Source organism: Neofelis nebulosa, chromosome 7, assembly GCF_028018385.1.
Source record: "Neofelis nebulosa isolate mNeoNeb1 chromosome 7, mNeoNeb1.pri, whole genome shotgun sequence".
In the NCBI taxonomy this organism is placed as follows: Eukaryota; Metazoa; Chordata; class Mammalia; order Carnivora; family Felidae; genus Neofelis; species Neofelis nebulosa.
In genome coordinates, this window is record NC_080788.1 from 116,025,907 (window position 1) to 116,052,192 (window position 26,286).

The 26,286-nt window shown below is 51.0% G+C and overlaps 2 protein-coding genes and 1 pseudogene across 6 annotated transcripts in view; 2 read left to right on the plus strand and 1 right to left on the minus strand.

Moving 5' to 3' along the window:
* EXD2 (exonuclease 3'-5' domain containing 2) overlaps positions 1-1,548 on the plus strand; it is an 88,046-nt gene extending 86,498 nt beyond the window's left edge. For all 4 annotated transcript variants that reach the window (XM_058739457.1, XM_058739458.1, XM_058739456.1 and 1 more), the window contains one exon: positions 84-1,548. In XM_058739457.1, the coding sequence (XP_058595440.1) occupies positions 84-300 (217 nt within the window). In that variant the 3' untranslated portion in view covers positions 301-1,548. The remainder of the gene's footprint in view (positions 1-83) is intronic.
* Positions 1,549-6,901: 5,353 nt separating this feature from the next.
* On the minus strand, positions 6,902-17,967 carry LOC131517407 (GTP cyclohydrolase 1 feedback regulatory protein-like; annotated as a pseudogene).
* A 786-nt stretch (positions 17,968-18,753) lies between these two features.
* GALNT16 (polypeptide N-acetylgalactosaminyltransferase 16) overlaps positions 18,754-26,286 on the plus strand; it is a 93,688-nt gene continuing 86,155 nt past the window's right edge. The window contains exons 1-2 of one of the 2 annotated variants that reach the window (XM_058739459.1): positions 18,754-18,772; positions 19,158-19,447. In XM_058739459.1, coding sequence (XP_058595442.1) covers positions 19,271-19,447 — 177 coding nt within the window. In that variant the 5' untranslated portion in view covers positions 18,754-18,772; positions 19,158-19,270. Of the gene's footprint in view, positions 18,773-18,902; positions 19,448-26,286 lie in introns of those variants that run through there. The other variant, XM_058739460.1, reaches the window with a different exon arrangement.

Here is a 26,286-nt window from a genome sequence, read left to right on the forward strand (position 1 = left end):
CCTTGGCCCGCAGCATTTGGAGCCGTCTGAGAGACCATCCCGTGCTTGTTTTCCTCAGACCCTTGTACTTTGTGTCTTGCCAGGATTTCCAATGAAAACTACATTCCTCACGGGCTGAAGGTGGTGCAGTGCCACAGCCAGGGCGGGCTGCGCTCCCTCATGCAGCTGGAGAGCCGCTGGCGTCAGCATTTCCTGGACTCCATGCAGCCCAAGCACCTGCCCCAGCAGTGGTCAGTGGACCATAACCATCAGAAGCTGCTCCGGAAATATGGGGAAGACCTTCCCATCAAGCTGTCGTGATAGCCGCTTTCCTCCCAGGTTAGGACAGCTGGGAAGCTGAGCCAAGGTGGGAAAGTCACCTCTTCCCATGTCATTCATTGTCAGAGCCTAGTGTTGCAAGTCGGAATGCTAACCCACACTGATCCCAGGATGCTTCTGGTGGAGCAAGGCTGTTGCTTCCAGGGGAGCTTACGGGTTTGAATTTTAGTCGGGCAGGGTGAGAATTCTTTTTCCCTCCCTCTCATTTTATTTTTGTGGACCAAAGGGCCTTGGCCTTTATTTTACTTTCTTTCTTTTGCTTTCCTTGTACGGGCAGCAAATGAAGGATTCTTCCCTGAAGCGACTTGTCAAGTTGCTCAGGTTTTTAATACATCTCTTCCCTGTGCAGTATGTTGGTTTTTCTCAAACAGGGGCAGTCGAGGATTTTAATCTCATCGGGTTAGGAGGGGAGAAAACGTTCTTCCAGAGGTTGGAGGGTCAGATTTGTTTTTCTCAGTTCAAGCACATCTTCGTGATAAATTCCTTGGCTTCATGCTCTCCCACGACTCACCTGGTTGAGATCCATCCCATCTAGGTCACTTTGGTTTATTTCCATACTTGAGAATGCTCCCGTTTCCACGTCCAGGACCACAGCAGCGACTTCCTGCCATATGCTTCCACCCGAACACTGGAGGAAATCCTTTTCTGGAAGTAGGCCTTGAAGCTGGCTGGGGCAGAGAGAAGCATAAGCAACCACCTCTCAAGAGAACTTTGATACCTGCTCAGCTTTCCCTTTCATGCTGTTCGTTGTCTGTCTGTTGTAGTCCTCTTGTCCAGAAGTGCAAGGTTTTTAGCTTAATCCCTTTCTGAGAGGAAGATTATCTTCTGTCAGAATCAGTGTCAGGCCCCTTCCGTGTTCTGTGTTCCATCAGATTTGTAACACTGACCTCTTTTAAGCACTTAATTCTCTCCTGGAGTCCTTTGGTCAGGTTGCCTTGTGAGGATTTGTCCACCTCCCCTCATGCCTGGGACTCAGTTAATACGTTCAGATGTTCAAAACGGTGGCGTTTCATCTTTTTATGTGAGGCCACCACTTTGAGCATGAAATAAAGTTTTAGTAGTGATTAGTATTTTTTCTAAAGTTTTAGGAAAACTTTTTTACCTTACAAGATCTTAGAAATTTGAAAAAGAATTTTATGGCCAGAATCCAACAGGAGCTGTTTTGAAATCGTGCCCGAGTTGGTGATGGTTGTTCTAACACTGATAAATAAAACCTCTTCTAAGCACAAAGCTCACTGATGGTAAATGTAAACCTTTTTTCTTCACAGCTTTATAGAATTGGTAACTATTCTTGGGGGAGGGGATATTTGCCCTTCAGGTCCCTGCCGTGTGGGGGCAGGGTGTGCCCAGTGTGTGCCCAGACGCACCACATACAGTGCGGCCGCAGCCCATCCCCGAACGGTCTGCAAACGAGTGAGCACATCTTGCATTTTGCTCCTCTGCCCCTGCATTCCCCTTGTCCTCAGACAGGCATTCCTGGGATCTCAACTGGAAATCCTTGAAAATGAACAGTACCTTGGGGACGGGATGTTCGGTGCGGTTATGATGGGTTATTATGGGGCATGCGTGGCAGTGGCTGCACCCCATGCTCGGGAGTCCCAGGGGGTGGAGAACCACAGAGACTGAGGGGTGGTCGGCAGAGCAGGCAGTCTTGCCACAAGGTGGCACTCATAGATTTTGTTTTATATTCGTTCTTGAGAAATAGGGCTTTTATACACCGTTCCTGAACGTAACTGATGACTTAGGTTTCCAAATTTGTGTAGCTGATTTGGGGTCATTTTGATAGGTTTACCAGAAAAACTTCTTCCTCTGAAACAGGGAGGAGGGCGCTTTCATTCTCTTTTCCTGGGATCCTCATGCCAAGAGGAGAGAAACACATACGAGGTCATTTAGGTGCAGCGGTTGCTGTGGGAAGAAGGAATCGATCTTGCCAGCAGACCTTCCTGTGTGGGCAGCCAGCCTAGAGGGAGCAGCTAGCCCGGCACAAGGGATTTCTGCTCCTTCTCACAGGTTACAGTGTAGATCTGACTCTTTGTTCTCTGAGTCAGCCTTGGACTGCAGCAGACTTTGCCTAAGATGGTTGTGATCTCAAATGAGATATCTTATGGTAGACATATTATAGAACAAATATTTATTGGTTTTTGCTGATAGAAAAGTAGTGTATGTTCGTTAGAGCTGAGTCTAAAGAAGGAGTAAAAATCACGCATCTTCCCTCCGTCTAGAATAGAGCTAACCTTTGCTGGTATGTCCGTGACTTTCCTTTCACTAGTTAAAAATGCAAACGATAAAAGCAAAATTCAGAGTTATACGTATATACAGCTTGGCATCGTGTTTTTTCCCTCTCACTTAACATGGCATCACAAGAAATTAATTTCCCGTGAAAGATTCCTGGTGGCTCTACCTTACTTTAGTTGTCCATTCCCTCACTGTTGAAAATTATGGTTGTTTGAGATCCTTTGTTAATGGCAGAGATACTGGGATGAGCTGTCTTTTGTATAAACCTTTGAACCATACCTTTGATACTTTCCTTAGGATAGAATCCTAGAAATTGGATGGGGAGGCAAGGGCTCACATTGCTGGACTGAGGATCAATCGATACCACCTTTTAGGAGTATATATCAAGGGACTGCTTCTCTCTGAACCTCTAGCTCGTGTCCCAGGGCACTTGCTGTGCTTCCATGAGAGCAGTAGTGAGAGGACAGGGTCATGGCAGGGGCGGGGCCTCTGTGAGTGTGCCGTGATGGTTGTATTTCTAGGCTCAGAGTCTTTTCTCTGCTTCCCCTTTGTCTCCCGTCCTTTACTGACTCATTTCCCCTTACAGTCAATATTTTTTGGAAACGCTATTTATTTTAAAGTAAATAATTCTTTTTGTGTGTGTGTGAAACACAAGCAATCGGAGATTTGCTCTCCTAAAGTGAACAAGGTCCAATACTTAAGGATTTGTTGCTTTTTAAGCGTGCAGCCGTAAGTTACTTATTCTATCCACATCACGGATGGAGATCCGATGACAAAATGTGTTCTGTTGAAATAAAGCCGTTTTAATCCCTCATTTTAGACTCTTAGGAACCCAGCAGGCAGAAAGAGCTTTTGTTCAGCATCCTTTACTACCTGTTCGTTCGGAGCCCTAACATCTGACTGTAATTCAAGTTCTTGGTTTACTTTACCTCTCTGAGTTTTTCATTCATTCATTTATCCTTTCCTCTTTTTTTTTTCCTTCATTATGTCTCATCCTCATGAGAGGTATCACTTTTTACTTTTAAAGAAGATAGTTTCTCGGTACGCTACTTTACTGATTATTACATATTTTAAAAGGATCCTTCTTTCTGATCTTTTGTCTTTTCTGTTGAGTAGTGGCCATTTTTAGAGTACCTAGTCCTTTGGGAATACAGTGAGAATCAGTCTTTCTTGGATGAAATAAGCTGAAAGAGGATGTAAGAATGACCTTGTTATGATTGAACTCTTGGTCCAAATAACATACACATAATGCATAGTCCCCTGAATACTTTTGCTTTGGAATTCTGTGATACACTGTATGTATTCACCAAGTTGTCTCCTCGTGCTGGAGCCTCATACCTTCTGCTTGTCCCCAGTCCTGCAGCGGTTTCACGTCAGGTGATGGAGCAGGGCTTATATACAGCCGGATAGCTTACTTGTTCAAATTACCTATCCTGCCAGCCTCCTAGGAGATGTGTTAGTCACCCCCTTTGCTTGAGGCACCAAGGCCCTTGCTTTAATGCCAGGATGTTATTTGGGAGGGTGAGAAGCACATTAGACTGTTATTTCCATCTAACTGGCTCTGTCTGTGGCCCACTGTTGTTGGAGGACCCTAGATACGGTGGGTTACTGGACCAAGTGGGTAATCATTTGGGGGATAGTCAAGAACTGACTTCCTTTGCATCGGAATAGGGAATGTCAGAGGACCTAGTTCACCTGTCCTGGGTTGTATCCTCTTCTAATGTAGTGCATGCAGCCTTAAAAGGTCATTCTCTGCTCTGAATGGAAGTAGTTAATCTCCTACCCTCCAGACTGAACTCAGAGCATTTGCCTTCCTTCTGACTTCCTTATTCATTACTCATTCTTCCATTTTCCTCTTGCGAAATGGGTAGTCTGTTGCCTTTCTGCCTGCATAAGCTCCAAAAGTTGCTGAGTTTGAAGTCAGCATTATTATAAGCATGATGTGTGGTCCAGAATATTCCTGAGTTAGAGAGGCTAGTTATATTCTATTCTAGCTTCCCAAAGATCTTCCTTTTCAGGCTTCAACATGCTGGGGCAGAGTTGTGATTCTGACTATTCAGGCCACCAGAGTATCCATTAAGTCCTGGATAAGAACCAGACATTTGAGCTTAGTAAGCTAACAGCTGAAAAGAAATGGGAGATTAAGACATGGCCAGATTTAAAAGAAGTATGTTTATTGGTTAGTGGGTTGATGGGGGTGTATCCCATGGACTTAACTTTCTCTTTTGCTTTTCCCCATACTCAGTTCTGTCGTGCGTTGGCAGGATCAGAAGAGTGGGCTGGTGACCTGGGGTTGGGTTCTGGCCATTAGCCATGTATCTTTGGACTAATCGCTGGACTTTTCTGGACTCCTTTCTTTGCCAATAAAGTTAGAAATTGAAATTATATGTGCTGTAAGGACCCTCCTCACTGTAGCATCCTGTAACACATCCCCCGTTTCTTATGTGGTACTTTCCCTTGGGAGCTGTGTACCTTCTCCTTCGTTGCACTCCCTCATCTTGCCCCTAGCTCTGGAAATGGAGACTGTGCATGGAAAGGGGGGTTGGGGGCGGGATGAGGAAAGCAGGATGCTACGCCATGTCCTCCTGGCCTCACTGACTAAAGAGAAGCCCGCTTCCTCCATCTGGTGCTCCCCCCTGGAGCTGAAATACGTTTCTCACCAGAGATGTGCTGTGTGCAGCCTTAGGGAACTCACATTTCTACTTAGTTCACTATTTAACAATAAAGAAAGAAGAGAAAGCTTTATCTTCAGTCGCATTGCTAGTGCTGTAAAGTTTAATAAGAGATAAGCACAGAATGGAAACGAGGCAACTTTGTCAGGTATCGTAGATGGAAAGATAGTGAGAAAAAAGGAGCTAGTGCTTCTCATTTTAAGGATAGGAGAAATTAAGGCTATACTGTAGAGGATTGAATAGAATTAAGTACTTTAAAAGGCAAACATTAAACCAATAAGTTAAAAATATTCTCTCTTTTTTTATGTTGTCATGACTGCCTAAGAAAATTTGAGGGATCCAAAATGTTAACACATTGTTATCCTTCTGTACGTCCTAAGACATGATCAACTCACGGGGAGACTGCAAAGTTTCTGGGGCCTGAATCTTGTATAACCCTGACTTGCCTTGGACTTTGTCCCTCTTACCTCTGCCTGGCCATCAGCAAGACAGACATCTGCAAAATGTGAAGTTTATATTTAATAAGCTTCTGGAAGACATTTCTCTCTATATATATTCGTTCCCTATGACCTGGCAGAAAATATATTTCCCAGTTCATCCTTAGTGCTTAGTTTCAGTCCCAAAGAGGGTGTTGATATATTGGCTTTTCTTTGTGTAGCACAGATTTGGACCAAATATGCTAGACTTGCTCTTTTTACAATAATCACCCAGATATAGACATGAACCCCCATGTTTCTACCAAATTAGGGTTATTTTGCTGTTGTAGTTCTGGAAAAAGCAACCAGATGGGAGGCAAAAGTATATTTCTCTGCCCTGACGAGCCCTAACTTTATCTAAAATTCTGACATCTTTTGTTATATCCCACAGAGCCAACTAGAGTCCCAGTCTGCCAGCTTCATTTGTTTGCTTTTATGTTATGTTATTTTATTTTATTTTATTTTATTTTATTTTATTTTATTTTATTTTATTTTATTTTATCTTATTTTATTTTATTTTATTTCTTTCAATATTTTATTTACTTATTTTTTAAATTTACATCCAAGTTAGTTAGCATATAGTGCAATAATGATTTCGGGAGTAGAATCCAGTGTCTCATCACCTACATATAACACCCAGTGCTCATCCCAACAAGTGCCCTCCTCAATGCCCCTTGCCCAGCCCACCCCCACCCAACACCCCTCCAGCAACCCTCGGTTTGTTCTCTGTATTTAAGAGTTCTTAGTCTTTTTTTTAACCAAAGTATGTATGTCTGGCCCTAGGGTTTGGTTGGCCTGAGCTGTAGCCACATACAGCTTCCTCTGAGTGCTTGGATACAATGAGCAGGACTAATGTTGGCTTGGAAAAGGAGCAGGAGATGGCTTGGGGTTCGTTTTTCTTTTTTAAATGTTATACAAGTGCAGAGCAGTTGGCTGCCGTCCCCCTCTCAAACCATCAGCAGAGCTTGACCTTGGCCAAGATTGTGCCTCATCCTCTCGGCATTTTAGCATAGAGTTGCGTTTCAGCCCTGGAATGCTTAACCAAAAGCACATGCTGTAGTGATGGTTTCCAAAGAACGAGTTTTTACAAAAGGTCTACATCATGTTGTCTTCTCAAAACAACAGTTTTCTCTGAACCACCAACTCAATAAACCCCCAAATGGTGATTCTTTGACTCATTTGTTCACAAGGGCTACGGGGTTTTGTTGTTGTTAATAATACTTTATTGAAGTGCAGCATAATGAACATACAATAAAATACAAATCTTAGGAGTAGAGCTCGTGAATTATGACAAATTGTATGCACCCTTGTAACCCTCCCCTCCCTTCCCTTCGCCTCCCCTCTATTCCCTCCCCTCCCTGTCCCATCCCTTCCATTCCCTTCTTTCTCTTTCCCTCCCTTCCAACTTCCTTTCTTTCTCCTTTTCTTTTGTTGAGCAACCACTCATCACAGCCCTTTACTGGCTTGAATTAGCTAAGCAGGACCATCCTGCCCAGACTTGGGGCCATGTTGCTTGGGGACTCCCTGTTCCTGGCCAGGGACAGCCTGGCTCTTGTGGGCCCCTCAGCCTGCCCACAGAACATGATCTCCTCTAGGGCCCTCGGCCAGGCCTAAAGCTGGAGGGGCAGCTGGAAGCACCAGGGCAAGGGCCCTGCCCTCTCCCACTGGCTGAGGCAAGTTTCAGAAAAGGCCATTCACTGCTCAGTGGTGCTGGGCTAAGGAAAGGGATGAGTTGGGAAGAGAGGAGCCAGGCAACGAGTGAACGGGGGACTCGGGATTGGAAACCACTCAAAAAAGGAGAGCCCCATCTCCTCCTCAGTGTGAGTCACTTGGTGTGCAGACACCACATCAGTGTCTGGCCCACCTCTGTTATGCTCAGCACATGGGAGCCTTTGCATTTCAGCTTGTCCAGGGCTGTGTGAGGAGGGTCATTGATGAAGTACTCACAAAAGTTGTTTCCCAAGATGCTTTTCTTTGAGGCCCCCAGATCAACTCTGGATCACAGTGCTCATTGCCCACCATAGTGGGGCCCACCTCCATGTGGATCGGGGTGCTGATGAGCAGGTGGGGCATGGGGTGCGAGTCTGGGCCAGGGTCCCACCCAGGGCTTTGGGCTCAGCACCGGTGCCAGCCCCTGAGGTTCCCGGACTGCGACTCCTGTCGCCCGCCCCCCCCCCCCAACCCCTCCCCCAAGTCCAGTTACTCCAGGTCTCAGGACTGGGGTTTCTTGTATCACATGGAACATCTATTCTGACGATGTACAGCCTGGGATTGGAAGGTTGTGCATTCATCTACCTGAGCAAATTACCATAAGACAGCAAATCCAGGTCAAAATGGGATAAAGACTTGGCATCTGAGTCTGGGCAGTTTGTTGTCACATCTACTTGATGTGGTTACTGTAAAGCTTCACGATACTTGTTTTTTACAAGTTACTTTTGAAAATAGGTGATATGTGCACATAGTACAAAAAACATTTTTTTTTTAAATGTGTAATGAAAAGGGAATCTCTCCATCATCCTTTCCCTCCGTGAAGGTAACCACTGTACCTGTTCAGCCTGAGGGTGGAGGCTGGAGCGGGGTGGGGGTGGGGGGTGTTTTTTAAGTCCCAGCTCTCTCCTTTGGTTGTTAACCAAGAATATGTTTCTCTGCCTTCTCTTTATACTCTAGGCTCTGATGTAGGGCATTTATACAGAAACTTGGACCTACAGCTTCAGGATGACTAATCCTGTTTGTCCTGTCCTGTTAAGTTCATTCTCTGTATCTGCCATCTGGCTCAGAAGTCCAAGTTTCTCACCGGATTGGCCATGAGTTGATGATTGTTGGAGCTGGGTTTTTTAATATTAGGCTTGCTTCTTTTAAAATACATATTTGAAATTCTCCATAATCAATTTTTTTTAAATTTGTATTTCTTTAGCAGTGGCTCCTGCAACACGTTTATCTACGTGTTTTTTGTTTGTTTGAAAGTAATGTTTAATTGCAACCTACAAGCAGACTATAGGTGGATCTCTAGACAGTCACCCCCACCCCATAGCCACCCAAATCAGACATTGATAATTCTAAGGTTACAAACATGAACTGGGGTAATTATTCACCTTCACAAGCCATTCTTCTCTTTAAACATAGGATTGACCTCAGATTTATTTTGAAAAGCCAGCTTCTCTGGCAGGCAAAATTTGACTTGATTTGTACACTAAATTTTTCAAGAATATAAATGTCATGCAGAGCAGAGAACTTATATTCAGCCTGGAACAGTATTTTACACAATTTACGGGCGCAAGAGCCAGGGAGGGAAGACTTCTCGTTCCCAACCCTCTCAATTGGAGAGAAACCAAAGCTTGATGGATGGATGGCTTTCCTTAGCCAGTTTTAGCTCCCAGCCTTATTTTGTATTCCTCTGTGGCAAGTGGATGAGAAGTCAGGTCTTCCCCGGATTAGAGCTTCCCAAAGATACACAGTCCAGGGAAAGGAGCGAGGCTGTTGGTGTTTTCCAATTCAAGTCCCAAATGGTTTCCCTGGGGCCATTTTATCTTTGACATCCTTTGGTGCTCTCTTCTTTGTCTTGCTGCTATCCAATCACCCAAGGCCTCTTCAGTCCCCATTGCGACTGTTCCCACTGGTCAGGGAGCTCCCTGGGAGCAGCCCTTTAGAGCAGCTGTCACAGTTGAGCCGCATCTGCTTTCTGACAAGCTTGAAGACAGAATGAAGGAAGTCATTGAGACTTTCCCAGTGGAAGCGGAGCACACAAGCAGCCTTTGGGACATGGATCAATATGCTGTGCGTTTAGGGGGCCTGGCAGCTCGTGTCAGGGGAGAGGGGGCTGATTCCCAGAGGGGGCAAGGATCCCATGGTCTCAGCTCTGTCGTCATGCAGGGTCCTAATGCCGGAATGGTTCCCGGAGCCTTTGGCTCCAGCCTTTCCTGGACAGGGAAACAGACCGAGGCAAAATGCCTGCTGTGTCTTAAATAGATTCTGCTCGCTGCAGCCAATAAGCCCAACAGCTTGGGAGGTGAACGAGCCTTCCCGAGAGATTTCTGTTGCACCATTCCTCCTGCCTCCTGCCCCTCACATACTGCCCCCTCCCAGCCCTCCTGCTCCTCCTCTCTGACCTGATTCTTCTCACAGTTCTCCTGGTGGTTTCTTTTCAGGCCTGTCTGGTTTTGGTATTCATTACACTTTTATTGGTTTTCGCTCTCTGCTTTTTCCTTCCCTGAAGCTGTTTTTCCTCATACTCTGTATCTTTTCATCTCTTGTGTCCACTCTGTCAAGTGCACGTCTCCATCTGCTGCTCTTGTCTGACTCTGCCATGGCTTCTCCATTGTCCCCTTGCCTGCACCTTCCCGTGGCCTGCTGGCTGACAGCCTGCCCTCACCAGGGCTTCGTTGACCCCAGAGGGAAGTCGGGTGCAGGGATTTTGAATGGACGGTGGAGGAGCCTACCTTGAGCAATCCCAGTTACGGGGCAGGTGACACCGCCAGTCTGGGTAGTGGACCTCAAAGATGGTGGCCGTTGCTGGGCAGCGTGGCAGTGAAATAGGTAAGTCAGAAGAGGGGAGGTAGGGGACACAGGAGTGACGGCCTGCACCCATCGAAGGTGATAAGAACAGGAGATAGAAGAAGAAGGCCGGGTGGTAGCTAGACGTCACAAGGGAAAGCTGAGCAGGAGCTACACTAGGGGAGAAAACCAGGGGAGCGAGACCAGTGAGAGAGGCCAGCTCTGCCAAACAGAGGCCAGCAGCATGAGGGTGGGGCCAGGGGAAAGGGGAGCCTTAAAGACCCTTCTCCCCGTGCATCTCTGGTCCTTTTGTTCTTTTTCCTTTCATGTTCCTGCCCTCATGTTATATCGGCAGAAAACAAAACAAAAAGCAGTCTGTCTTTGAAAGGGAATGGCAAGAGCTGGAGAATTTAAAGCTGGATTCTTGTACTTCCCCATTTACTGGACTCTTGGGCCCCTTTGCGTATCAGGCTGCTGGAGCCATGAGAGCCAGCCCCTTACTGGAACCCCTTGAATGGAGTCCCTATACCAGCCCGACAGCCCAGCCAGAGTGGCGGCTGCAAGGGCAGCCAGCTGTGGTGCGCACCCACAGAACCCTTCTATGAGCATGGGGCAGCCAGGGGGGGCAGGGCTGTTGGCCAACCCAGCTGGAGGGCTGGGACTTGGTGTTGGGCAGGGCCTGGGCTGAGGGGTGGCTCTTCCAGGGCATGACGCCGGTCCGTCATGGTCTCCTCTACGCCCAGGAACTAAGCTGCAAAGAGGCCTGTGGTAGAAGAAAGAGAAAGGAAGACTCTTGCTTTAAAAAAAAATGTTAAAACTGAAGAGGTAATAAATGCATGTGGCAAAAAATTCAAAAGATACAAAAGAACGTGTGATGAAAAGTCTCCCACTTCTGTTCTGAAGTTCCCTCTTCGGGCATCCTGGATGTACCAATTTCTTGCACATTCTTCTAACTTCTCCTTTTTAGGTCTGCTGTTAATCTAGTAGTTTTTAGATTTTTGATCCAATGGAACATTTGAAACTGGATGTATATGTATGTAATGTGTGTGGAGGGACTAAACGATAATAAAGAAAATTGTATCTCGGTTTATTGCCAATAATTCTTGCTGGGGCAGGAATGGTTTAAAATATTCAAATAACTGGGGCGCCTGGGTGGCTCAGTCGGGTAAGCATCTGACTTCGGCTCAGGTCATGGTCTCGCTCAGAGCCTGGAGCCTGCTTCAGATTCTCTGTCTCCCTTTCTCTCTACCCCTCCCCCACTCATGCTCTGTCTCTCTCAAAAGTACATACACATTAAAAAATAATAATAGAGTCTTAAAATGCTAGCACTAGAAAGGACCTTCCAAGACCCTTTGTACCAAAGCCTCACTTCAAACATGAGAAGAGGCCCAGAAAGTGACTTCTCCAGGGTCACCAAGTGAGCTAATGGCACTTTTTAAGTAGTGGCCTCTGGAAAGATACGGATTCCGAAATGAAAGACAAATGGTGGGGCACGGATTTAGAAACTTCCTCTATTGGACACAAATACAGGGAAAGAAATCAGTCATTTCCGGGAAAACCCCGAAGTCAAATTTCACACTGAAAAATAGCACGCATATGTGCGTGCACGTGTACACACACACACACACACACACACACACACACACACAGGCATTGGCAGCAGACAGAAAACAAAAGTCTGCAAAGTCTACTGTCTGTTGTCTGTCCCGCTGAGCTGGGCAGAGGCTGTGAGGGGCAGCGTGACCTGGCTCCTCTACTGAGGAACCTGCATCCCTCGGACCTCGTGGGAGGACCTCCAGCCTCGTGGCTGGAGGCAGAGGCAGAGGCAGGCACTTTTTGTTGGGCAAGAGGGAGGCCTGCCCACCCAGAGTCGAATAAGAGGACAGCCTATGCATGGACCCCAGGTCAGAAACGCCAAGGGGCGTGTGGAAGTGTGCCTGGCCATGCCACTATGGAGCTCTGGCACCACTGGATCCGTGAGCACAGATAGTCCTACTGTTTACCCCGCCTCCCAGGAAGAGATGCCCCAAGATGTATATGCTGACAAAAGGGCAGCATAATTTTTAAAAATACTCTCTGCTTTGACATTCGCTCCAGACATCGTGAACGATTTCAGTGTCCAAGCCAGATTGATGGGCCTTTTGATGGCTTCAGAGAGAGGGGACATGTATGACTGTAAACACTGGCAGTAAAAACCCTCAATTGCTTTGAAATGGTAAATTTCCAGGCAATGTGGATCTGATGTTACACGCCTCCTGCATTAACAGCTTTTTCTTCCTGTTCAATTATTTTGGCTGGTAAGGGAGTGGAAATTACACTTCAGAATATATCGATGGATATTTTCAGCCTTGCTGAGAGCTTCAAAATATGTACCAATCCCAGGAACATTCCCTTAATTTCCACCCCCCACTCCCCCCCCCCACCCCCAGTTTCCCAGGGAAAATGGAGATATCAACTACAGGCACAATTAGACTAAAGAAGCTGCAGGAGCAGGGCTTTTTTCACTTCAAATTCTCTCTGGTCTTACTGCGTAATCTCTGAGCCAAATTTTGCTCCAGCCCTAAGTCTAGGGGTCCATCCTAATATCCACCAGGTGATGGGGTTCTTGAAAAAGAAATGAGCATTCCCAAGAGCTTGGGCCCGGGGTCTTGAAACAGGGCATCCAACGGAAGCAGAAAAAACTGCCAGTTCTCCGTGGCATCATTTTCACCCGAGGGATCCGGAAGTCCTAATCTCACACACATGGTCCTCTCCTATGCCTAGGTGCCGGGCACATGGGCAGCCACCCAGCAATGCCCCAGTTGTGTTTCTGGTTTTCTCCTCTCTACGTGACCAGCTTCTTTCACTCTTCTTCCTAAGCACCAGACCTGGATTTACGGCTGCCTTTCTGGACAGACCACAGAGAAATCAAGTTCAGTTGAACATACCTCCCAAATCTGCTCCTCCCACGCTGCCCATTTCAGTTAATGGTTGGTTACCTTACACCAAAGCACTTGGCTCCTACACTAGAAATGTACATGCTGTTCTTAATTTCTTTCTCTATCCCCACTTCTAGCTGATCTCCAAATCCTTTGAGTCTCTCCTCCAGGGTTTCTGCCCTAGTCCAGGCCCACAGCACTGCTTGCTTGGACTATTGCAGTATCATTGTGACCCCGTGCCACTAGGCTCCAGCCTCCTCACTAAAATGTATACCTGATCATGTCACTCCCTGTTTTAGAATCTTGGATGGTTCCCCACAGCTTACCAGAGTAAGTTCAAATTTCCTATAAAGACCTGGAAGACGTCTGTTAACTGGTCAACGCCTACCCCTCTAACCTCACTGCCATCACCACCCCCTCCCCCGTACACCCAACCCCCTCACCGTTTCCTGTGCTGCCATTCACTTGCACATCTTAGCGCCCTTTGTTTGCCTCTTCCTCTTCCCAGAATGCTCTTCCACCTCTTGCCTACCTGCCTGTCCTTGAACACAGCTCTCAGATGACTTCTTACTTGAAGAAACCCCCTTTGTGCTTCTATAGAGTTCCATTATATTGTCTTGTGACAATCTATGTGTATCTCCCCATGGTCAGTTACTGGGCTCCTTGGAAGCTGTGATCAGCTTTTGTTCATTTTTGTATCCCTGGAACGTAGAATTGCCTGGCATGGTGAGCCCTCAAGCAGGAAAGGAAGGGACTGGGAACACCCCCGCGCCCCCCGCAGTGGGTAAACAGGCTTATTGCATTTTCGTGCGACAGAAGGGGGAGTAGCAGCAGCCGGCCACCCTAGGTATTTATTCACTCCTTCGCTCACTGCACAAATATTCAGGGAGTGCTGCCGTGATGCCCAAATACTGTGCTAGAAACTGGTGACACAAAAGAAGGCTGTCAGGCTCTGCTCAGAGGAATTCCCATTCAAGGGTGAGAGACGGGCATGTGACAAAGACTGCCCTGGCATTTGGGGCCATCTGTTCTGCTCTGAGGACCTTTGCCACTCATCTCCCCGGAAGCCGTGCAGAGAGAGAAGGACTGAAGGAGAACGTGATAAGAGATGGGGAAGGTCAGGGAAGCCTTGGAAAGGGCTCTGCCTCCGGGACCAATTCTGCTGACCAACTGGCTTTACTTATGCATCTCTCCTTTGTAGAAATTCCTTGCTGTTAAGAAAAAGCATCTGACACATTTCTAATTAGCCCTCAGCCTCTGCAATCTTATTATTCCCAAATGCAACAGCTGGCTCATTCCATGATCAGTAATAATATTCGGAGTTCCTGCAGTTAACCCCCAGAACCAGGGTCACTCCTCCCAGCTTCTGATGGAACCACAGAGGACCTCTCACCCCTCCATCCCGGCGCAGCAGCGTTCGGCCCCCGTCACCGTGATTGCAGGGTGGGGCAGCACTCCTGAGGAAGCCCTGTTGGGCAGCCCAGGTTACTCACTCCGCTGGCCCGCACTGACCCCAGCCAAGTCGCTTCCTTTCTCTGGGCTCTAGTCCTGCATCGTCTCTCAAGTGCCGGACTCAAGAGAGAACTGCAGGCTGCATCCAGCTACTACGTCCTTCCCTCCCATCAACCCGTACTTAATGAGCGTGTACGTGCGGCTATGTGCCAAGCGCCGTTCCAAGGGCTGGGGAGACCATGGTGAACAGGACGAGAACTCCTGCTCTCATGCAGCTTACGGTCCAGTGGCAGAAAACACAGTGAAAAGCCAAACAGGAGAATGATGATGGAGTTCCTCTCAAACAGCCAGGTCCTCTCCTTGATGGTTTATGGAGACTTAGAAATAACATTCCCTCAGGTACAGTGGTGCCTTGAGTGTGGCCAGCTGGTAGTGGGGAGCACATGTGCCACTGATTGCTGGGTGACCTCCGAAAGGAACCGGCCTGAAGAGGGTCCCGCCTTCCTCGTGGGGTCATTGTGAGTTTTCTGCGATCGGGCTTCGGCACCGTGCCTGTTGCGTGGTCACACACGTTCTGTCCCCTGTCTCTGCCTCCTTTCCTGCTTAGAGCAGACATGGGGGTCTAACCAGTCTCCCTCACCCACCGTCTGAGTCCCCGCTGCAGCTGCAGACAGGGCAAGAGGCTTCTAAGCCCACTGACTCTCAAGGATACTGGGTATGCTGGCGAGAATGGATGCAGCTGGGGCCCTGCACTCGGCCTCTCCAGGCCGCTCAGCACAGGCTCGGAAGGGGTGGGCAGGCACGCACTGGTGGGGCAGGACGGTCATCGTTGTTCGGCCTCTCTGGGGTCTGTTCTTCGTAGCCCTGCTGAGCAATCTCCTGCACGAGCCCCTCGCCCCAGCAGCCAGCAGCAGTGCCTAAGGGGGGGGGGGGGGGGCGGGCGGTGGGCTGGGGTAAGAGTTTGCCCAAGCCACTCTCCTAATATGTGACAGAACCGGCATTTGAATGCAGGTTGTCCGACTCCAGAGCTAGGCTCTCACCTGAACTCTACTCCCTTTCCCACCCTCCGTTATCCACCCCGACATCAAATGTACACGGGCAGAGTTCCCTGGGGCCTCTGGGAGCGCCAGGGGCACACGGCTCTCCCAGCTTACCTGAGTGCTGGCTTTGCCCGCTTTCAAAGAGACGGGGACCATGCCGGAGAGTAATGCCACAAGGGAGAAACTGTCCAAGGAACCAGAAGTCCAAAAAGGGCACAGTTAGAGGGACCTCAGAGGTCATCTCCCTGCACGCCTCCTTTTCTGGAGGAGAAAATGGAGGCCCCAGCGGGGAAGTAAGGTCCCTGCGTACAGAGCTTCTGACCACCCTACAGACTGCCCAGTGTGCTCTGAAGCCCTGTACTGGGACCCAGGCAGTAGCATGGAGAATGGACTCAAACCCAGCCCCACCTCTTACCTGCTGTATGGCCCTTTGGCAATCTAGAGTGTCACCAAGTCCCGGCATGCGGGTTGTGAGTGCTCCAGAGATCACGTGTGTGAGGGGCCGGCACCTGGTGCGTACCCAGTGAACTGCAGCTATCATTATCACTCTTGTTTTCCAAGTTCAGTGCGTGTTGGGCAACACCAAGTCTCTTAGGTGTTGCTTTGATCCTAGGGTTCTGCTGGAATCCACTCCTAGGACCAGAGAGGAAACAATGCTTACTCTTATCTCTGAACACTGAAATCCATCTCATGGAGGGCTAAGCCTCGGCCCGCACCTATTTAGGATCCAGATCTGGAAGAAAGACCACGGGCTGTAGCTGAGGTGACAGGTGCTAGCTCCCGGCTCTTCCCACTGTGCTGTGGCTTCCGGCCCATCACTTAGCCTCCGCCTATGTCAAATTTCTGTTGGCCAAATGAGCATGGTCGTGACCCGCCTCCCTATCCCCCACCCCACCCGCCCCACCACCGTGGGAAGTTTATTATGTCCATCTAAGGAAGGGCTGGCTCTGAAGTCTAACATCATCCAGAGAGGCGATGTCTCTATGGGGTTTTCCTGGTGGTGGGTGGAGCGGGGGCGGGGGGCAGGGAAACAGCCTTCTTTTTGGGACAGAGCTACAAGTGACAATTGCTTCAGAGGTGTAACATCCTCACCACTGACCCCTGGAGAGGAAGAGGTGAGACATGTAGAAATCCTGCCAAATTCTGCATCCTCCTTGCCTCCCTCTCCTCATACAGCCCTCCTTCTAGAGCCATCAGAAACCCCATCCGCCTGATTCTGGGTTCTAGCTTCATTCCCCAGGCCTAGGCGTGAGTTTGGAGCTTCTCACTAGGGGTTGGTGCGATGTCTTTGGATCCCACATCCTCTCACCTGGTTTTCTCAAGACCAAAGGCAACTAGACATGCACAGGCCAGGCTGGGCTGAGGGAGGCAGCCTATGGCAGCAGAGGGCCATTGCCCAAGTCTTTCCACCTGGTTGACCTGAGAGCCTGTGTGGAAGTGGGGACACCAGAAGGGTAGTTTCCTTATGTTTTCTTGTTGTTTGGAGATGCCCGTGGACCTGACCCTTAAGCAACAAACTTTTCTTGGCTTCCCACAGAGGACATGACTACCAGGTCAACCCCATGGCTCCCGTGGAAACCTGGCTATGGCTTGGCAGTGGATAATGCTATGGCATTATCTGTGGAAATGGATCCTGGCCCCTACTGCAACCTAGTTAAACTCCCCAGGTGAGAGACACCTGACAGCAAGGCTGGCCCACTGCTCCAGGGCCAGTGGCCCCTTCACACCCACCTCCTGTTGTCCCTGACTGCTGCATGGCTTGGGCCTCACACTCCCTGCTACTCTTTGTGGGACTCTCTTTGTACATTCTCTTTCCAGGGTCATATTCTTGGTAGGGCCATTTTTGGACTTGAGTATGTGTCCTCGTGGTTAGTTTTCTGAGTCAGGAGGCGGGCACTGCAGTTGCAACGATGATCTTTCTGCAGCAAAAAACTAATTAGGGTTTTCTTTCTTCATTTTACTTCATTCCAACAGAAATGCACTAAGCATCTATTACATGCAGGGTTCAGTCCCGCACACTGGAGAAACAGGGGAAAATGAGTGTTGCTGATGGGGGGTGGTTGGGAGAAGGCATGAGCTGTCTGACCTCCCCTTTCCTAAGGCAGCTTCATTTAGAGGCAGGACCTTAAGTGGGTCAGGACCCTATGTGGGAGCCAGTGTCCAGTAGCATTGGCAAGAACTAAACCCCCTGCTAACTCTGACCGTGGCATTCAAGCGCCCAGCCTGCCCAAAGTCGACTCCCACCAGGCCCTTTCCAGCATCCTGGCCCCAGCAATACCAAGCAGCTCTTGTCCTTGAACGCATCAAGGACTGCCATCCTCTGGACCTTTGCTCTGGCTGTTCATGAATCTAATACCTCGCCCTGCCCTCCCCCTACCCTCCCTCTTCAGAATTTATTCAAAAGTTTATCCAACTTCTATGAAAAGCCTTCTCTAAGACCCCCCTTGGAATACAATATTTCTTCTTCCGTGATCCCTGCTTGGTTTAGGCAACATCTATTCACTGCGAGTCTGCTCTGTGCCTGACACTGTGCTGATCTGCTAGCCCACCTTTCCTTCTGTTCTGGACAAGAGCATTCCACCCGGGATTCTCAATGCCTCCAGGCCTGGGGCAAAATCTCAGTGATGTCTGTGTCCGTGTCTCACCACGGTGTTTCCACTTCGTGGAAAGTGCAAACGGAGAGCCGGCTTCTAGACTGGGCTCTGATCACTAATTAGTCGCGTGGCCTCTGGCCAATCTTCCAGCCTCTCTGGCCTCCTTTCTTCCTGGTGAAATAGTGGTAATGATATCTCACGGTTGCCCAGGGGACAGGGGAAGGTCTGGAGGGAAGCCTTATGAAAGCTGGGAGCCCCAGGCCAATGGAAGATGTGGAGGGGTTGTACCCCCATTCCTCTTTCGCTGGCTGTGAAGCAGAGTCGAGTCCCCTTCGCTCTCCTCGAATGTCAAGCGCACCAGCTTCCAATCCCTCCTCGGGGCCGGCCCTCGCGCGGCTCGGAATCCCAGGCTGCGGAGGATTCCCGTGCAAACTCCACTCTCCTCCCGCCCAGCCATCCCTTCCCAAGGCCTCGCCGAACACACCTTAAGCCCCGCGCCAGAGCGCAGTTCGGAGCGCAGCCCAGAACCGCAGCTTCGCGGCGCGGGCCCGGGCCGGGGTCGCGCATCTCCAGCCGGTGACTCAGGGCCGCTCGGGCGGGGGGTGGGTGGAGGTAGGCGGGACCGACCAGGGCCGCGCGGGGGCAGCCGCCGGGCGCTCGGGCGCTGAGCGGTGGGAGCGGAGTCTGTCTCTGGCCCGTCGCCATTCCACCGCGGGCGTCTGGCTCGCCGGGCCTCGCTCTTGCGCCGCTTCGCACCCGCCGCGCTCCCCTGCCGGTGCGCCGCGGCCCGGGCAGCCGGCGGGGACTGGAGCGCGGGGCGGGCTCTGCGCGCCAATGAATGGGCGCCCGGGGGACGCGCGCGCTCGGGGCTGAAGGGCATTAGGACCGTGAGGATCGCTCCGCGCTCCTGTCTCTCCCTATCACCCCCCACCCCCACCTCTCTCCCTTTTCTGCTCTGCAGGACTGAGCAGCCAGGCGCGAGCGAAAACAAACAGCTGGGGCTGCGAGCGCCCTCACCCCGGCCCCGAGAGCAAGCCGGCCGGGCCCCCCACTCGGGGCGCCCGCCCGCCCACCATGAGGAAGATCCGCGCCAATGCCATCGCCATCCTGACCGTAGCCTGGATCCTGGGCACTTTCTACTACTTATGGCAGGACAACCGAGCCCACGCAGCATCCTCCGGCGGCCGGGGCGCTCAGAGGGCCGGCGGGAGGCCAGAGCAGCTCCGCGAGGACCGCACCATCCCGCTCATTGTGAGTACGCCCTGCGCGCCGGGCGACCGGCCGGGGAGCCGCGGCGCGCGTCCTTAGCCCCGCGCGGCTGCAGAGGGCGCGGGGCCGGGGGCGGCGTGCCCGCCGCGCCCTGCCGGCTTTGTATCTGTTGGAGCATTCCTGCCCGTTGTTATGGCAACCTCTGTCGGGCCAGCGGGGCCGGGGCGCACGGATGGAGGGAGGGTGACAGCGGGTGGGGGCTGGGAGAAAGTGCTGCAAGTTTGGTGGGCCCGGTGTGCGCGCGCGACTGGGAACGTGGCTCTCTCGGCACTGCGCCGCCGGAGCCGGGGGCCAGGGGTCGGGGGCTGTCCGCACCTCGCCCGCCCCAGAAAGGCGACTGGACCGTGCGCGCGGAGGGCCGGCAGCGGGAACCTCGTGTGGCTGAGCGCGTAGGTGGCCGTGCGCACCCCCTCTCTAGTCTCCTGGGGGCAAAGGACGTGGGGTGGGGGCGCTGGGTAAGGCAGGGTGTCTAGGGGCGCAGGGGGCTTTGCGCCCTCTTTTCAACAACGGATCAACTTGAAACTTGCTTCTTTGGCACGGAGGACTCCCCACTAACACCCGCGGCGTTCTCAGGGTCCGGGAAAGGTCTCTGTACGCGCCCCTCACCCCAACACGAGGGTCCATCACGATGCGTTTGCTGGCAGCGTGTGCTCTAGGGCTGGAAGAGCCCCTCTCTCTAGGTCAGCCCCGCGACACCAGAGCGAGCAGGGAAACAAAGGTGGCGGAGCACGGCGGGGGCCTCAGCGGCGCTGCCGGGGCCCTAGGCGCTCGGGGGACTAAGGCTAAGGCGTGCGGAGCCCCCGCCGCCCTGCAGGGGGCGTGCCTGTCGCCGCCTCCGCCCGGGCCCCGGGTGACAGCTCGGTGTGGCAGGGGCACCTGTTGAGTCGGGAGGCTCTGGGACCCGCGGAGAGGCTCCGTCGGGCGGGCCGGTGGCGGGCGAGACACCTGGACGACCCCCGGGACGAGCGGCTGGGCTGGGGCAGCTTGGCCAGAAGAGGAGCCGGGGGAGGGAGAGCAAAGTGCGGGGCTGAGGGTGGGTGGCCTTTCTGATGAGAAATATCTGGGCCTGGGGAGGGAGGGGTGTGGAACTCCTCCGGGAGGTGCAGGTTCAGGAGGGCGAAGGCTTGCGTGGACTAGAATCTGGGATATTTGTGCAAAGGCAGCTGAGCCCCAGGAATATGGTGGAGGCGGGTGTTAGTGTGGAAGTGTTCTCATATTCCCATCCTGCCCCAGATGCCGTGTCTTGTTACCCACCCGGGAAGAAGTAAAAATCTCCTGCAAAGGAACCATATTCCCAGCTTTGCCTGAGGAGACCTTGGGGTTTATGGGTTTTCCAGCCCCTGCCCTCAATTCCCAGATCCCTGTCGGGTTGAACTCTCTGGGGGTGAGTCTGATTAGGTGGAGGGTTCCCTTCTAGGCTGAGGGTCCCTGTCACTAAGAACTGTTTCCGAAGGACTTGAGGATATTTGGGCCGAAAGGCTGATGAGGATAAAGCCTCCAGTGTGAAGACCCCAGAGTGTTGGGATCTGGGCAGACTGACAGGCTGGAGTGGGAAGTGAACAAATCGTAGTGGCCCCAGACCTGCAGGGAGTTTGCACAGCACTGACCCACATAAGCTGCCCCGTCCTCACACCTGGCGGGGGGGGGGGGGGGCAGCCCTGGTCTCAGGGTAGGTGGGCTTGGAGCACCAGGGGAGAAGCAGGCTGGCCGGATGTTCTGTCCTTCGCTATGGTGATGTGTTGGGAGGAGGGTCTGAGCTGGAGGGGGAGGGTCTGACTTGGCAGGGGGAGGAGGAGGGAAGAAGGGAGAGGAGGGGGAACCGAAGGGAAGAACCTGCTGCTGGAGCAGAGCCTGAGGCTGGGTCTTCTCACCTTTGTCTCCACTTCAGAATCCTGACCTTGCTCTTGGACCTCTCCCCACTCCTCCTTGCCTTCTGAGATCAGCGGGAAGGCCGCTCAGACTGAGAGCCCTGGAATGGTGTGCCGGGCTCTGCTGGGGGCACATGGCACTTGTTTTGAGGGGTGGAAATTGGAGGTCATGGGGGGCTCCAGTGAATATCCCCTCTGGCCCTCTCCTTGTTCTCTTGGGGTTTGTTTTGCTGCAGATTAGGAAAGGGCAGTGAACTGGAAGCTAAGTTTCAAGTGTGAAGGGTTATCAGGTAGATCCCAGGGATCCAGGGAGTAGGGGTGCAAGAAGAGAGGGAGAATGGGGGTTTCCCGGGAGTAAGCCACAGACAGTTCTCTGGCCACCTACAGGCATGGCCAGCTACCTCTCTGCTCTTACATTTTAGCCCTGGGTGTCCGTTTCGTAGGCCTTGGTCCCCAGTCACACACCTCCCTGGACACAGCCTTGCATTTTCTTCCTACCTTCCAAGCTGTTTCACTCCAGGGGGGTTCTTAGTCATATATGCCATCATGCAGGGACTATGCTGGAAGCTTCTTACATCCCGGCATCGATGCACACAGCAAGATTTAAGTACTTGTTAGGCAAATCAAGCAGGATTTCTGCCCATCTCTGGGAGCAGCCAAGCCTCACACCCTCCCACCCCGCCAATATTTTGTCCCGAGCTCCAATCTGACTATACCTAAGGAGATGGGGGAATGCGTGTTCGTCTATGAACCCTATGTCCAGCCTGAAAGGGGCAGGTGCAGCTGAGGATTACTCTCCACCCACCCACCCACCCCCCCCCCCGAACACTGTGGTGAACCTCTCACAGGTCTTCCTGCCATTCCAAAACATGTCTCTGTGTACTTGGGCCAGGACGCTGCATGTGGATTTTCAAATTCTTAGCGGATGATGTGGCCAGCCCTGCCGACAGAGGCTGAGAAAATTCAGACAAACGTCATCATCACTCCCCTGGGGAACAGAGAGCAGAGCTGGGAAAGGGAGGGTCTGCATAACAGCCTGGGCCAGGGGGTAGTTCTGCCTTTACAACGCCCGGGCTATTCGAAGCCAGCCAAGTTGTTTCTGGACCTTGGAGGCGCTGTTTGGCATTGTGGGGTGTCGGCATGGCAACCGTATGGCCCGGATTTCTCCAGGAGGTCCTGATTTTTAATATTCTGTCCTGCTGTCAGCCCATGTGTCACAAATTGTGATGTGAAAAATTGGTAATGGAATGTGTAAAACTATAGGGAGATACCGACTCCATCCCTCAGTGGCTGCTTGCGATGTGGCTGGGTTTGTGATTTCTTCATGCTGTGTTTTATGGGCAAGGCAGTGGATTTGAGGAAATCCACTCGAATCTGCATTGATGAAGGCTGGCATTGGGCGGCAGCTGAAAAGCAGGCGGTGGAGCAGACACGGCTGGCCTTCAGTCTTCAGACCTCACGGTCAGGAAGAACGTTTGTGATTGACTTGGCACCTAGGTGTTCCATATGCCAGTTCTCCAAGAAGCCTGGGTAGGATGCTAAGGTGTTACACGGAATGTCACTTTACAGACATACTTTTTAAAGGCTGTCCGTTATGAATATTTTCAGGGTAGGGGTACTCATTTGCGACATGTCCTGTTTGGAACCCTGGAAATTTTAGGCAAGAGTTTTCTTAAACTGGAGTTTCTCATCCTACACTTGGAATACTGCTGATGACCGTGGACAAAGTCCTTCTACCTCTGGACCTTGATTATTTTCTGTTAAATTGGGGTTAAATGATTCGTAAGGTTTGTTGATCCTTGGATAAGCTGATGAGAGCCTCATTTCTAGAAGCAGACGAATGGCTTTAAGGGAATTTTCCTGATGCGTGTTGTGAGGTTTCTTGCTTGTGGATGGACATGCCCCTGTCCGGAGGAGGTCCCGAGGTAACCCTGAGGCCTCGCAGGGATCCCTGCTTACCTAGCGGGAGGGGACACATATGATGGCCATTCTGGTGCCGTTCCCTGAGAGCAGAGGCTTCAGTCAGATCTGGAGGAGTTTATATTTTATTTATAATGTGTGCATTTTGGAACTTTGGGAATACGGTTTGCCTAAATCACAGAAAAAGATTTTATATTTCATTCATCTAGGTGCCACACACAAGGAAGAGGTTGAGGAGGGAGACGCACAAATACCCACAATTCCCTTTGCCAAAATGTTCAGATTGGAAGGGCCTGGTTTCCTGCCCCTGGGGTCCCATCCTGGGTCATGTTGAGACCTGCTCATAGGACTTGGGGACAGCATAGAGGCACCAAGACTGGTAAGGGCCTGACGGCCCAAGGGTCACCTCCCTGGGAGGCCTGAGGTCCCAGGATTTGTAGTAGGGAGCTGCTCACTCTCCTCGTGGGCCCTATGTTTCTGTGTGGTATCAGTAGTTCCCCCACTGGCTGCTCCAGGCATCGGGCCTGGCTTCCTTCTCTGGTGGTTTATCAGCTCTGTGAGCAGAGGAAGCCCTCAGGTCTAGAAATGCCATTTAAGTAGACATGGAGGGGCACCGATAGGCAAGGCAGGGCTGAATTGCCCAGGGAACTGTCTTGCAGTAATGGAGGAAACCGCCCTGGGGTCAGAGGTGAGCCTGTATCCGAGCAGTTCATTACAGTTAGAAGATTGAAGATTTATCCCCTGTCGGCTTCTGGAGGAGACCTGAAACCTTCCCTGTGACCGGAGGGCAAAGACACAAGGAGGCTAAGTAGACAGGAAACCGAGGGCTTCTGAAAGGAGCGGGGAGCAGATGATGTCAATGATGATCACACTTGGGCAGCGGTTCCATTCACTGAATCAGACAATTTGGTACACTCGCAGATGGTGTGCGACTAGCTCTGGAAACAGTTTCCAGGGGCTTGATCTCTCTCCTCTAAACGGACACTTGTGGTCTTCGATCTGTACCCGACTGGCCTCTGTAATGCCCCTTACCTCCGTATGATATTTCTAGATGCTCCATTCATTGGACACTTTGACACTGTGTTAGATGTCTCCCAAACTTTAACTTTTCTGACTCCCCTCAACAACCTAATAAGTGGGTGCTGTTATCAGGTCCACTTAACATATGAGTAAACTGAGGCTTACTTACCAATGATCAGGCAACTAGGAAGTGCCTTTAAAATTAGGTGTTTCCTGGGGCGCCTGGGTGGCGCAGTCAGTTAAGCGTCCGACTTCAGCCAGGTCACGATCTCGCGGTCCGTGAGTTCGAGCCCCGCGTCAGGCTCTGGGCTGATGGCTCGGAGCCTGGAGCCTGCTTCCGATTCTGTGTCGCCCTCTCTCTCTCTGCCCCTCCCCCGTTCATGCTCTGTCTCTCTCTGTCCCAAAAATAAATAAAAAAATAAATAAATAAAATAAAATAAAATAAAATTAGGTGTTTCTAGGGGCACCTGGGCGGCTCAGTTGGTTAATTAAGCATCTGACTTCGGCTCAGGTCATGATCTCATGGTTCGTGGGTTCGAGCCCTGTGTTGGGCCCTGTACTGACACTTCAGGGCCCGGAGCTTGCTTCAGATTCTGTGTCTTCCTCTCTCTCTCTCTCTCTCTCTCTCTGCCCTTCCCCTGCTTATGCTGTCTCTCTCTCTCTCAAAAATAAATAAAAAATGTTTAAAAATTAAAAAAAAAAAACCTAGGTGTTTCTAGGGGTGCCTGTGTGGCTCATTCAGTTAAGCTTCTGAGTCTTGATTTCGGCTCAGGTCATGATCTCACAGTTTGTGAGTTCAAGCCCCGCATCAGGCTCTGTGCTGACAGTGGGGAGCCTCCTTGAGATTCTCTCTCTCCCTCTCTCTCTGCCCCTCCCTCATGCTCTTTCAAAAATAAATAAATAAACATAAACCTAAAAAAAAAAAAACCGCCAAACCCTAGGTGTGTCTGCTTCTGAGGCTCATGCTGTATCTTCTTTCCCCTTAGGGCAAGATTCAAGTCTGATGCATCCATCAGTGTGTCTTTCCAGGAGCACCTAGGTCAGCACTATGCATTGTGTTTACTCCTTAAATATTTGTTGGGGGAAGAATGCAAAAACCATATAGAACAAAATGTTAGCGGTAGGCAAGTAGGAGTATGAGTAATCCCCCCATCTGTCTTTTGGCTTTTTCTACATTTTTTATAATAAACATCTATTAACATTATAATAACAAAGCCCATCAGGATAATTATTTTAAAAAGTATTCAGGGGCTGAATAAAATCACTGTGGACCCCTCAATGAAAGTAAACATCTTAAGCATGTCTCGCACTTCTGAATCTCCCATCAGTGCTTAGCGTTGAGCCAACAGAAAAGGCACGAGACACAAGCGTATCGAGGAATAGAACTGGGACCAGTGGGTAGAATTTGCAGGGGGAGAGAAGAAAGAAGACTTTGTCACTGAACCGTCCATCATTGGAATAGTCCAAAGGCTGACCACACCCCTCTTCAACTGGTCAGCGCTTCCTTCCCGCGGCAGTTGTGAGGGGGTGAGAAAAGGCTTGTTGTCTAGCCTGTCTCCTAAGATGTCAGGCAGTTCCGCAACCGGGTTCGAAATAGGCTCCAATTAGTGCGCCACAAGAGACCTGGCGCCCTGGGAAGCAGGGCTGGCTGAGCACATGGAGGCCAAGGAGGAGGATGACTAAAGGACCCATAACTGCCGCTGTGTTGTCCCCTCCCTGTTCCTTTGAAGCCGCCAAGCCGGGAGGGAGAGGGCGCCAAGGCTGGTCAGAGGCAAAGCTTCGGAGTAGGAAACGCTCCTCTGTAGTGTCTTTTCTGCTCCTCAGAACGAGGCCCCCACCAAGGTTTCCTGCCTGCCTGAAGCCCAGGCCTGCCTGTGTCCCCCACACCCTGAATTTCAGCTACACCCTGTAACAGTATCTGCCTAGAGACAGTGAGGCCACCCCGGAGGACTTCTGTGAACATATCAGAACACGTAGGCGTGGCAGGCTGGGGTATTTTGAAACAGAGGAGCA